Source organism: Dreissena polymorpha, chromosome 5 (assembly GCF_020536995.1).
Source record: "Dreissena polymorpha isolate Duluth1 chromosome 5, UMN_Dpol_1.0, whole genome shotgun sequence".
In the NCBI taxonomy this organism is placed as follows: Eukaryota; Metazoa; Mollusca; class Bivalvia; order Myida; family Dreissenidae; genus Dreissena; species Dreissena polymorpha.
The window spans coordinates 85,380,356-85,395,071 of NC_068359.1; the positions used below are offsets into that span (position 1 = coordinate 85,380,356).

General features: G+C 35.5%; 1 protein-coding gene across 1 annotated transcript in view; it reads right to left on the reverse strand.

Annotated features, from left to right (window-relative positions):
• Positions 1-483: 483 nt before the first annotated feature.
• LOC127831418 (putative tyrosinase-like protein tyr-3) overlaps positions 484-14,716 on the reverse strand; it is a 20,540-nt gene continuing 6,307 nt past the window's right edge. The window contains exons 3-8 of the mRNA XM_052356403.1: positions 12,013-12,121; positions 11,537-11,637; positions 10,617-10,893; positions 9,645-9,841; positions 8,550-8,992; positions 484-5,739 (exon numbers count right to left, since the gene is read on the reverse strand). Coding sequence (XP_052212363.1) covers positions 5,537-5,739; positions 8,550-8,992; positions 9,645-9,841; positions 10,617-10,893; positions 11,537-11,637; positions 12,013-12,121 — 1,330 coding nt within the window. The 3' untranslated portion in view covers positions 484-5,536. The remainder of the gene's footprint in view (positions 5,740-8,549; positions 8,993-9,644; positions 9,842-10,616; positions 10,894-11,536; positions 11,638-12,012; positions 12,122-14,716) is intronic.

Genomic DNA, 14,716 nt, shown 5'->3' on the forward strand with positions numbered 1-14,716 from the left:
TTCAAAACAAAAAACGATCATATTAGCACACACTATATTCCCTTTTAACATATTTTTTATTACTTTCAAATTAAAACAAAATATGAAAATGGAAATAATTTTCGTAATTAGATATGTAATAATGACAACGAAAAACACTTGTAAGAAAACAAGTTTGTTTTCTGTATTTTGTGTTTGTTTTGGTGTTTGAAAAATCGGAATACGAACTTATATGTTTGTATTTTCGTACTACGTTTTGTTGAATGCATTTTGGGTAAATTACGTACATATTATGCACCTTCTTCCTTGTAAAAATAAATAAATGTCTAAAACATGTTGTTGAATTACCTCATAATAACCTTGTGAAAGAAAGTTTTAAATGTAATAATTCATCTATCCAACATTTTATTAACTTCGCATTCGCATTCAACTATGGTGTGGTTGACGTCAGACTAATAACCGGTCGTGTTGGTTTTGTAGTGATTAATACACAACACGTTTTTAATGAAATGTTTAATATATCTCCATTACATGATATGATAAACATAAAAAGCACATTGTATTTCCACATACAACTTTCGTGGCAGTACATATCGAAGTCGCATGCTTGCAAATCAGTAAAAAAACAATAGTTGTATTATGTTCATATTGGAAATAGTATTGGGCAACTCCGATGAACAACAAAAACGTAGAATTACATACAAAAGCATATCACAATTGAAAGCACGTATGCATTCAAAACAAATTATGCAAATAAGTTTATCGATATAAAATGCAATCATCATACTATATTTCACTTATAGTTGGTTTAAAAATTGGTCAATATTCAACCAATAACCAGTTGTTGTTTTTTAACCAGAGCAATATGATGGAAAGTATATATAATCAATTTAAGTTTGCATCAATAAACGATGATGACAAAACAGTACACTTTATATGTATACAGAAACAAATCAACAAAGCTGGTAGCGTAGTTTGGTATCTCACACTTTTATAAAACATAGCTTTGAGGACACTATTACCATTGAACAATAATCGTATATAGTTGAAGCTTTTTGTGTTTATTTATAATAATGTTTTATCTGAACAAGCATACCTATAGTTTTAAAAATCGCAATTTGTGCATGCACATCTTTCAAAACGCCCTGAATGATTGAATTAGTATATAAGTATTTAATTGACAATGCATTTCGCCTTATCGTTCTTTCACACCTTTAACAATTTTAATGACAAATAAACTATGGAAACATATGACACTCACACTCAGCAATAACACACATACATAATATATTTATCGATACACATGATAAACTTTTACAGTGCAGATAATATGAGTCGTGTTCTGAGAAAACTGGGCATAATGCATGTGCGTAAAGTGTCGTCCCAGATTAGCCTGTGCAGTCCGGACAGAATAATCAGGCACGACACTTTCCGCTTTAACTTGATTTTCGGTAAGGAGGAACTTCCTTGAAACTAAAAATACCATAAAAGCAGAAAGTGTCGTCCCTGATTAGCCTATGCGGACTGCACAGGCTAATCTGGGACGACACTTTACGCTCATGCATTATGCCCAGGTGTTCTCAGAACGCGACTCATATCAATAAACTTTAAACTAAAAACAATATTGTAACACGCGCCTTTGAACGTGCACTCTTGCATAAAAAGGGCGCTATAAATCCGGTATAATTATAATAATAACACATCATATAGCTGATACGATTGTTTAACTCGTTCAATAATTTGATATGGCAGTGAGGATCGGGTTGTGATTCCAATTATGTTTTGTTTTAATACCCGATAAATAAAAGCTTACCAATTCTATATTAATGCATCTATAGCATAAATATATTATATATTTATATATATAGCAATAAATAATATATGTTAGTACTTTCAAAAACAAAAACAATGGAACACGTTGGGTGTATATGCCCTGTAAATAATAACAAAAACACGTAGATCGATTCAAAATTATGAACAAAATATAAAGGAATTTAGCAGTAAAGTACTTGTTAATTTTAGTTTGAACCTACAATGTATCTATTTTAGGTTTCTTGGTAATTTTGATGTTTGGATGTTTAGAAATACACGAAGGTATGAAAGTTGCTGCTTACGTTTTCAGCTGCAAAGAAACTACTCAATTATATAATGTGAACAAGCTTTTAAATTCTAAGCAAACTACTCTTACAACTTCCCAGGAGGTTGATGTTACATAAAAGAAATGCTGTACAGTATATAAATGTGGAAATACATACTTTAAAAGCTACGAATATACACATAAAGCAAAATATATTTTAGATAATGAGAAAATTATTAAACACGTAAGGATAATAAAAGAGTGAATCGATTCAGGATGTAATGAAAAAAGTGCCAGGAATATAATAAATTTGTGCAGAATTGCGAAAATTATGGTATTTTGGTGACGCAAATGTTTGTGAGACAACCGTTCAGATGCTGCAGAGAAAGGATATGTCGTAGAGTTGTCAGGTCCAATGAGTAATAGAGTTGTTAGTGAATAGAATAAAAGTTATATGAGAAAGAAAGCTCAAACATTGTAGAGAAGCTATCTATGATCAGAATAAATCAAGCTTCATAGATAAGCTATATATGTGAAGAAGGAAAGGCATGTCATAGAGTAGCTAGATATACAGTATGAAGAAGGAAAGTCATGACATAGAGTAGCTAGATAAACAGTATGAAGAAGGAACGTCATGTCATAGAGAAGCTAGATATACAGTATGACGAAGGAAAGTTATGTCATAGAGTAGCTAGATATATGAAGGACAGTCATGTCATGGAGTAGTTAGATATAGGAAGAATGAAAGTCATATAATAGAATAGCTAGATATATGAAGAAGGAAAGTCGTGTCATAGAGTAGCTAGATATATGAAGAAGGAAAGTCATGTCATAGAAGAGCTAGGTATGTGAAGAAGGAAAGTCATGTCATAGAAGAGCTAGATATATGAAGAAGGAAAGTCATGTCATAGAATAGCCAGATATATGAAGAAGAAAAGTCATGCCATAGAGTAGCTAGATATATGAAGAAGGAAAGTCATGTCAAGTAATAGCTAGACATATGAAGATGGAAAGTCATGCAATAGAGTAGCTGGATATATGAAGAGCTAGATATATGAAGAGGGGAAGTCATGTCATAGAGTAGCTAGATATTTGAAGAAGAAAAATCATGTCATAGAAAAGCTAGATATGTGGAGAATGAAAGTCATGTCATAAAGAAGCTAGTTATACGAAGGGGTAAAGTTATGTCATATAGTAGCTAGATATATGAAGAAGTAAAGTCATGTCATAGAGTAGCTAGATATATGAAACAGGAAAGTCATGTCATAGAGTAGCTAGATATATGAAGAAGAAAAGTCCTGTCATAGAGTAGCTAGATATATGAAAAGGGAAAGTCATGTCACAGAGTAGCTAGATATATGAAGAAGGAAAGTCGTGTCATAGAACAGCTAGATGTAGGAAGAAGGAAAGTCATGTCATAGAGTAGCTAGATATATCAAGAAGGAAAGTCATATAATAGGGTAGCTAGATATATGGAGAAGGAAAGTCATGTCATAGAGTAGCTAGATATATGAAGAAGGAATGTCATGACATAGAGTAGCCAGATATATGAAGAGCGAACGTCATGTCATAGAGTAGCTAGACATACAGTATGAAAAAGAAAAGTCATGTCATAAAGTAGCTAGATATATGCAGAAGGAATGTCATTTCATGTAAACGGTACTGTTATGAAGAGGAAATGCCACATTTTATATATTACATGTAGCTAGTTAAAATATGACGAAATGTTAAGCCTTAAGCATGAGCTACATGTAGGTGCATGACATATATCGTAAAGTTTAGAAGAGTAGATAGGTCTATGAAGACTTCGGGCCAGATATAACTAATTATGAGAAATAGAAAGGAAAATCGTTATATAGAAGGCAGTAATACTAATAAAATGGCGAAGAAACGCTTCCGAACAACTGGTATCAAGGAGAAAGGTAAAAGAGTGGGTTTAAGAGTATCTAGTTATGAGACGAAGGCAAGTCAGACTTTATAGAATAGCCAGTTGTGAGGAGAAATTGTGTCAATCGATTAGGATAGCTTGTTATATGAAGACGAACGTTCAAAAGGTATCGTGCAAGTTGTCATAAAACAGACAACGGTTAAGGAACAGAGGTCGAATATGGTTCAAAGGAATAGAAAGCTCAAATATTACAAATTTGCTAGTTCTACAAACTTAACAGACAGCAGTAGAGGTGGTGCTGTACTTAGAAATAAATAGACAGAAGACAGCTCAAGCGATATAGAACATATAGTTTATTAGAAGAAGAAATTATTAAGATTTTCTCAGTACGTATGAAATGTACACAACGTTAAAATATTTATTTCCTCAATTTACGGAGAAAAAGATGTCTCGAGAGCAAACCCTTATTCTCTTTGTAGAGTAGCAGAAATGCCGCGTATGGAAGAGAAGCTAGCACAGAAAAGTAACATGCAAAACCATGCATACAAGTACAGTCAATTATTGAAGGAAAATAACAGTTAGGCGTCAGAAAGGTTATATATTGTAGCAAAGAAATCTCCTTGCAATAAAACGCAGTCAAGGTGGCTATACGACTAATGGTTGTCAGTAAGTAGATTTGATAGAATTGGCAGTTTGACAAATCAATGGTTCCGATTGTAAACATAGACAGTGATAGTATTTGGTAAGACTGGTAGAAACATATACAATTGTAAAACAAAGCACATGCATTCTTCATCCTACCGATTGGATTGACACAACATGTATAAGCAACGATCGATTGTTTCACAATCTCCACTCATGCTACAGTTGAATACCGCTATATATAAGTCGTTGTGACAACAATTAACAATTATTGTTTCCAATCGGAAAGTGTATTTTGTACTGATTCATCTTCAAGTGAAAAAGCCAAAGGCTGTAATTTTGCTTCATAGGTTGATATGTGTATTTCCAGATGAAGACTGGTTAATACTAATTTATAAATTAAGCAATCTTTAAAACTGCAATTATTTGGTTAAGAATACACAGTTTCAACAATAAATTTGGAAAACACAGAAAATGTGAGCAATTACTCTTAAAATATGAAAAAAATAATTGTTTCACGGAAATTTTAAAAATTGCAGTGTATTCGAATTCACGGTGTTCGAAATAGCGGTGGTCAACTGTATATAAACACACACACGCGCGCACGAAAATAATAACACGCAAAACAGATAAGTATCGACACAATCTTCTGATCTATATCCGACTGCTCAAATTTCAACAAAAAATAAAGCTGTTGATAATAATTTTAACAAATATATCTTCGTTTATTACCAGGCAAGTCTCCCTCCTAATTCTAACACTAACCATACATTAACAAACGTGTAAACTGCACCAAAGCTAACAATGTTTGATAAAATTACACTATATTATGTCAAACGCTGCCTGAAACCATTTATTCAAATAAAGACGGTTGTCAACTAAATTTATCGTTATCCAGTAACTAATTCATTCAAACTACACAAATGGCAGTATCGAGTTGCAGAAAATACTTAAATCAAACTGGCAAGGATCACGGCAGTTGTGGTGAACAGAGCCCGGACGATTGCCTCGTACTTTCCGAGCGCCCCCTGGCTGTCAGCGCTCGAAATAACGTACAATTCCTCGTGCAGATTCAATGTCAGCGTTGGCTTTAGGTTCCCTGGTGCGTCCGGTTCCTTTGCATTCAACGTTACAGATGGCGGTGACGCGGTCACTGAAGTAATAAATTATATGATTGGGTGTTCTATTTGCAGCAATGGAACTCCAGATTTATGCTACAATGATATATGTTCTCTATGACGGTCACAAAACCCCAGAAGCATTTAACATTAACATATGTTCACTATGAGAGTAATGAATTCCTAGAACATTTGTATGGACACACAGAGTAACCAACCGCTCGCTAGTCCTTTACTACACAGGGCAACACGTTCACTGCCAACATCGAACAAAGGGAGAAATGCGCATTACTACAAGACAAGATAAGTATTGATGCATAGCATCAAAGGGCGTCGGGAATTTCAGTGTAAAAGGCACTCAATGAAGTTACATGGAACGATATTTTATTCTGTAAATATTAATATATTGGCCGATTATTTTAAACAAAATAGAAAAAGATACTGGTATAACCATTATCTATGATTTTGTGTTATAACCCCCAAATAACCATTTCATAGTTCATTTTATTTATATTGTTGTGTATAGCGATCGTTATTATATGTCTATTAATAAACTAATACATTGTACGTTTTTGTACCACTACGCCTTCTTGCTTGCGCGATAGGTCGTCAAATATCGTACTACATTGATTCTCCACTAAATAAGCGAATTAGAAAAACCACAAAATAAACATATTTTGATTATGTTTTGTTTTTATACAAAACATAATTTGTTTTTATACAAAACAAGAAAGTTCCGCGTATTTGCCCAGTCCGTGTGATATTTCCCCTATGATCAGTTGTGGATCAGTTATTAATTAAAACAATTAGCTTTGCATTATTGGCAATAAATGTTGTAACAAATGTTATAGGCACAAATGCAGTACTTATTTACACTAATTTACACAAAAGTCACCGCTATGCAAGATATTCTTAAAACAAAAATATATACATTGATCCGTAAAATAACTTCTCCTCCCATAAGCGAAAAAAAATGCATTACATACTAGTCGCCGCCCTCCAGGGCGACGCCAATAATCTGACATGATAAAAGACAATTTTTAAAAATTGAAACACTTAATATTCTTTATGAATAAAGCCTGGGACTCCGTCTCAGAACGTCGAAAGCAAAGCATAAAATTATAGACCGCTAATAAAATTAATGACATGTGAGTCAACACGTGAGAAGGTTTTCTTAGAAAAATGAATATATACATCAGCTGAACAGAGCTATTTTCGATTCAAATTACAAAACATGTGAAGGATGGGGAAGGGGGTCGGGGTGGGGGTCTTCCCAGACCATTTAATGTGTTTCTTCGAACAAAATCGTTATATGTTGTCATTCATAGTGCAAGTAAGGCATAAACCTGTTGAAAAGTGCGCACGTGCTGACGCGTATTAATGAACATGTCACGTATTCATGACAGTTCGTATATTTTATTAAAGAGGCTTAATGTAAACAATTTTCTGTTTATTTCGCATTTTTAGACAGAAAGCATGTGAGTATTGTTCTGAGAAAAATATAGTCACACGGCGCCATTGGTGTGACAAATTATTAGTTTTTCTTTACAGAATTAGGTTAAGCGACGTTTTGCACTTATCTTTATGTTCAAAGCAATGTGTTCTTGACACACGTGCCACTTGAATTGTGTTCAATAAGGACGTCTTTTCTTGTCGACTGGCTATTTTTGCGAAAAAGGAGATTTGTTCAAACAGATGGACTTCTAGCGTTTTGGTTTGAAAGACGAAATCATTTAAAAATAATAAGTATTATAAATACACCTTTGTTATAACGGCTTATTGTGTTTAAACAAATTAACTGTTTTAGCATTTTATTTTTCTTTCGTCTTTTAATGCGCCAAATATGATCACAAAACCCTCGCTATTTCTGTACAATAATATGTAGGACAAAAACAACCTATTTCTTGATATCAATATTACCTAACTATTTTTTGTATCAAGCATTTGATTTCGTGATAACGCTTATTGATCTTTTACATTGAGAATTAGATTTCTTAAAATAAAAAATGCGAGGAATGTCCGGCATCGGGAATCTATTTTAAGATACTTAGAATTAATTTTTACGAATAACTTAAGATATTGATATAAAAAATACAACATGATTTATCGAAACAGAGAACTTATTTGTATATATCAACTTCAAAAATTCGATTTTCTGACATCTATCATTCTTTTTCTTGTTATCATCGATGTATTGTTTTATATCAGAGAATGCATTTTCGATATCAATATCTTGTTATGTGTTGTTGTTTGTTTTTTTAAATGTTGTTTTTAAGAATAAGACTGATTGGTTTATATAATAATTATCTTTACACGAGTAAAACGCATGTAGTTCACTGTATATCCATTGGTGGAAATATTGTTCACTAATCGAATTTATATAAAGCGTGGTTGTAAAGTAGATATATTTGTAAAGCATCATTGGAAATGTATTAAAGGGTATAGAGGATTTTTTTTGCTGATGTATACACTCTATATTTAATATTTTGTGTATATACTCAACGAATAGCCCGCTTTGATCAAATGTTATGAAATTAAAGTGATGAAATTTTATTATTGAATAGATTATCGAAGTATTTTGGATTCGACAATATATATTAAACGGGATAGGATAAGTAGAGGTGCTTCAAATTTAGTGCGACTTTTATTGAGCCAAACTGTATATATTCTATAACTATTTATTGTTCGTTGGGTATGAAAATGCTACTAATAAATTACACAAAAAACTTGTTTCTTCAGGTTGCGTTGATGCATGTTATCGGGTAACCCCTTTAAAATAGAAACTATGCTCGTAGAAATAGCATAATGAAACAAAAAGTGACACACACACTTAAGTTTAACTTACCGTGCCCAACCTGTTCTCTGAGGATAGCAAGGCCCTCTTCCTGTGACATGAATCTGGTACGACCGTCCCCTGGCAGCCCTTCTTCTCTAGTTCCCAGGGTAACAATTGCACCGCCACCTAGCTGCTCTTGAAACGGTTTGTCTCTTTCAACGTCAAGTGGGGGCTGATCGACGCAAAAGAACTTCGTCTTCGTCACACAGACGCCTTCCGGTCGGCGCGGATCGATTTCTCTGTCACAGTAGAGGTTCTCCGAATTGCCGCAGTCGGGACACTTCGGCGCCGGTTCGTAGCCGTAAAAAGCGGTGGTCCAGTTGCGCCACAGACCATCGCGGTTCTGCAGGTACTCGAATCCGTGCATCTCCTCCCAGGGGGCGTGGCCGGGGAAGTTGTCGACTGCGTAGTCGCCTGGTTCCCGGTAGTCTCTCTCAACGTCCACTCGGCAACTGTTAATCAGAGAAAAACGTTTTTATATATCTACAATATTCTGTTAAATCGAGATTACCGGAAGTTATCCCCGACAGTATATTTTCAACGCTTCAATATTTTGAATGAGATAAATTACCGTAAAATGATTTTAAGGTTTGTTGTTGAGGAAAAAAAGTTTGTGAAATGTTTTAAGACATTCAGTTTTCTGTTATGTTTGCATGTTTCATATTTCCGTGTCAAAAATCAAAGTTTGAAAAAGACCCCCAACAAATTGAGGATTCTCAGACCTTTCAAGTTGATAGCCCTCATTTTTTTCCCTCATTTTTGTTTGAATCATTTACATACAAATTTCACTGTTTTAACATAAATATTCATCCAGCAATAGGCTAGTTATTTTGTATGTAATTATACACAGATGCACTTTAAATAAACAAAAGCACAGAAGAGCAGTTATCTCCCCTAGGAAACCCAGAAAAAAACATTTGTCGTAATTCATTTAAACAGCCTGAATATATATACAAATACATGTACATTAATAAGTCATCTAGTTTCCATTGTCATATATTTAGCGCTTTTTTATATATCAACGCAATCATTTGGAATGGCGTCACATTGAAATGCATAGCATTCCTTAAATATTAAAAACGATATGAAAAATTAACTTCGCACCTCAAGGACGACTGTCGGGTCCGGAACTGCTCCCAGATGTAGTCGATGAAAACGTGGTGCAAGAAAAACACGGGGTCGTATAGAGCCGCCGGCGTGTTGGACATGTCACCGCCCACCCACATGTGGACGCCATTCTGTAGGATCTCGAGATTGTGGGGCTGCGTGTAGTAGGTCTTCGTATTTCCGGTCGTGATGTTCTGAATGAGACAAGAATTAGAAAAAAACGTCGATACGGAAATCAACACTCAGGTGCAGGCATTATCGGTATATGCAATCCTTCTCCAACCTTACACAGATCGCCATGGCGTAATGGAAATTGCGTCCGCCTAGCGATCGGGAGGTCACGGGTTCGATCCCACTGTGGGATTGTTCTTTAGATCTCCCCCAAATACAACAAGTACCAAGGGCCCAAGGCTCCTTGTATGATCTTAGTACGTCGATGCTTATGTAGAGCCTTGTACTTGATGGGAAAGAAAAAGAATATGGGCGATGGCTGAAGCTTGAAAACCCGTAGTAATCACCTTGATATTGTAAGTGGAAAACTGCGTTTTTGGTTGTGAACTATAAGGGAATTATTCATTTCAAACAGATTATTAGGGCCTCCAGTCGAGCGTTTATTGTGGTTATTTCAGAGTGTGACAGATATGATGTTTTGCGTGCTATCTATATAGAAACACGCTATGGAAACAACGGCGATTCATCTAAGTTTGAAAGTTTCAAAAATAACAATAATAAAATAAGGTATTTTGGATTTTGTTTTCGAAAACGAAAATAAAATTAAAATTTTCTTCAATGAGTAATATTCAAGTAAGTTGTCGATTGGGAAATTTTATTAAGGTGGGACAAAATATGTTAATAGTCTGACTCAATTATACCCGAGCGCGCTTGCCTGTGAATTTTGCCGACCTTTATTTTGGTTGTTTTATAATTCAAGCGTTATCATTTAGAATAAATACACAAGTCACAACCTACCGCATAATAGCAATATCTCATCAACTCGTCAACATCGTCCTTGTTGATCAAGCGGGGTGGACAGGTTCCGTTCGGCGCGATGTCGCGACTGATCAGTGTGTTGAAGCCGCCGTACATGAACCGGAAGGGACCCTCGCGGACGATGCCATCACCGTTGCCGACGAAGCACGGGCTCCAGATGACAGAGTCCGACGGCAGTGGTAGATAGTAGTCTGCTGTGTAGTCCCAGTAAGCCAGCGACACTTCCGGATCGATCTCACGCAGCTTCTCCTCTACCCTAAAGCGGACCGGTAGTGTTATTTTTATCGACTTGAATGATATATATTTTTCCTACATAGACTGCTTATTTCGGCATTTGAAGACCGCTTCATTGCTAGAAAATTAACTTTGTATCTTACTAGGTAAAGATCGTTTACGGTTTTGGGAACGTTTCAAAAACAATGTTACATTATTGTGACCGGACGTTATTATAATTCCGTTAGGCATTCATGAAGAGGACAACGACAACGAGCGAGGCACAGGATAATCAGGGACGACACTTTTCGCTTGTATGACATTTTTCGTTTTAATGAAGTCTCTTCTTAGCAAAAATCAAATTTAGGGGGAAAGTGTCGTCACTGGTTAGACTGTTCGGACAGCATAGGCTAATCTGGGACAACACTTTACGCACATGCATTATGCCCAGTTTTCTCAGAACATGAATCAATATATCCCTAAAAAGTATCACCAATCAGAATTTGATAACTCAGTCTCTACGATTTCTTGCCGATCTAAATGCAACAACTATGTATCTAGTATTTATAGCCGACCTAAGAGCGATCGATGACTTCGTCAGTTACATTATTCTCCGAGCAAAGGGCGATTACTACGTCCCTCCTTAGTACTTGTCAACTTAATGCAATAAATCTGGCCATACTTACGCCGCCAAGAGGACGCGGTGCCAGGGAAGGAAGCTGGCCCCGCGGTGTGTCCGGAGAACCTGCTGGCCGCGGAGACGTGCGAACCTTTGCAGCACGCCCGTCTGAAACAAACTCGAAATAGACGTTATCCGTATCTCAATATTGATAGTATAAGTAAGTGTTCTAACAACCAAATATTGAGGACCCATTTTGGTGTACAAATTTATCATACAAAATACGCATAATCAGTTATAGACATTTTTAATAACAGTGAGTACCAAAAACTTGTTTGACTTGTTACCCTTAATGCATAGTTTGTATTTGATTAGTAATGAATCCATGCAATTGCATTTTATTATTCGTAAATAGCTTTATATTTGTTGTTTGCGTCAGGTATATGCTTTAATAGATTGTTTTACTCTATATATATATTTGTACTGTGTATAATTTGCACGTCAAAGGCGTCCATGGCATCTCTTTAATGACGAATTTCTCACCTTGTACAAAACGTTGAACGCACGGAAGAGCTTCTGTCGCTCGGTGACTGTAAGAACTCTGATGTCGCGTCGTATTCGGTAGCCGCTAGCAGGTGGATTTTTCCCGAACCTTTGTAGAAGTTGCGAAAATGTCAATTAAAAATTATTTATTGTATGCTTTTATGTTGTTTACTGGGTATTATAGTGATGTAAAACTTATAATTCGCTGCTGCAATATCGATAACGTTCACTGTTTCACATTGACGTGACGTCGATATTCGGTCTCATGACGTAATAATAACTGTGCATTTTCATGCGTAGCTCCTTTTCAAAACAAGGAAACGGCGGGAAAGTATTAAATAAATAGGAATTATGTTGTTTTTTTATTCACACGAGATCAGTGAAAATTAATATGTTCACTCTCGGGTGGGCCATTCTTAATTTCTCTATTATCACTATTATATGTATCACTTATTAGCGTGATGTACCAAAACAAGCACATATCTCGAAATAAACAACGATTTAGAGCACTACCGTTGATTAAAAAAGAAAATCACCCAAAAAAAAGACAAATAAAGTTTTGCAAGATGACGCAGAATGGTAACCGGTGCGCGGAATCTGATTCTTTGTTTCTGATTTAGCTAAGATGTTTTTACTTGAAATGGTTACTCGAATTAGAGAGTTGACTTCGCGTTATTTTTATTTTGCAGTTCAAGAATCATATTTCAATATTTATTATTTAAAAGTAGAGTGAACTATAATTTATTACGGAATACCGTTAGGGCCATGGTGGTTACACATTAAAATCCAGAAGGCGACAATGCGATAGTGCGATAGTAAGATGGCGACCATGCGATAGTACGATGGCGACAACGCGATAGTACGATGGCGACAATGCGATAGTACGATGGCGACAATGCCAACATGAGAAAGTGCGATAATACGTTGACGACAGTGCGACAAAACGATGGCGACCGTGCGATTGTACGATGGCGACAATGCGATACAGCGATAATACGATGGCGACTGTGCGACAATACGATGGCGACATTGCGATAGTACGATGGCGACAATGCGATAATACGATGACGACAGTACGACAACACCAAAGTACGATGGCGACAATGCGATAGTGCGACGGCGACAATGCAATGATACGATGGCGACAGTTCGATATGACTATCGCATTGGCGCCATCGTACTATCGCGTTGTCGCATTGTCGCCATCGTACAATCGCATTGTCGCAATCGTACTATCGCGTTGTCACATTGTCGCCATCGTACTATCGCATTGTCGCAATCGTACTATCGGATTGTCGCTATCGTACTATCGCACTATCGCATTTTCGCCCTCTGGAATTTTTAATGTGTAACCACGATGGCCCCTACGGTATTCCGTAATTTACTGATAAAGTCATTAATCTGATATTTACAATGGTGTTTGAGGTCATGACACGGGCACCTAAGTTTTCTATTATGATGTATAAATACGATAGGGGCAAATTAACGGAAGTAATTCGCCATTTTTACAAATGATACCGAAGAGAACAACGCAGAGACCATTTGGTCATTTATGAATTGTGTATCAAAATACATGTACTTGTATGGAAACACAGTTCATTAAGGGTCATACGGTATAATGGCTATTCTTTCGTTGTAACTGCTTGTTTAGTTTATATTCACAATATAGCAATGCCATAAAACCGCATTTACGTTCACACTTGTTTCCCGTGTGCACATAAAGATCGCGAACGACTACGTTTTTTTTTATTTTTCATAAAACGCGAACGACTACGTGAAGCCTAGACGTATATCAAATAATTGATGACAGGTTTACAACACGTGCATAACGTTTTGTCGTAATTCAGTCTGATATTACATTTTCAGCGTTTCTGCATGTTTGTGCAGTGCAATGACATTATACTTTTCCGCTTGATGTACCTCGAGTGCAAATGCACTTATGACGATTTCGAGATTTAAGTCCTCTCATAGATTTGGTTCAATTGTTTGTATTTTAAAGGGTCATTTTTACGTTTTGGAAAATTGACAAAATAACAAAAACTGTTTCAGATCCGCACATTTTCGTTGAAATTATGATATTTGTGAGGAAACTGTTATACTGAACATTTACCATGCTCTAAAATATCCATTACATGCATCTTTTGACGATTTAAAAACCTGAAAATTATAAAACGCTGCAACGCGAAACGATTGAATAATTTTGAGAGTTCTGTTGATGTCGTTATTTTTTTGTGATACTACGAAGATTGCTTATATAAATGCATAATTCATTGCATGAGCACGGATAGCCGAGTGGTCTAAGCGATAGACTTTTATTCAGGGGTCAGTGGTTAGAGCCCAGTTAAGGGTTACTTTTTTTCTTTCTTTAATTGTATTCTTGTTTTGTTTTTTTACTGGAGCTTTTTAGATCTTATATTTACATGTATCAATATAACGCATTTTATGACAAACTTCAATACAAACAAAATAATAAAAAATAATAAATATGTTAAAAGGCCCCTTTAATACACTTTTTTTTAGAACACAACAAATAAATAGTAAAACGTTACTGAAGTCGTTCTTCATATAGAGACAAATTTAACATATAGTTGTGAATGAAATTTTTGAAAACTACTATTAAATTCGTGTTTTATTTATATATTATATATTTGGGGTATAAGGACCAAATCATACCTAACTGTATGTTTTTATGTTTTAATTAATA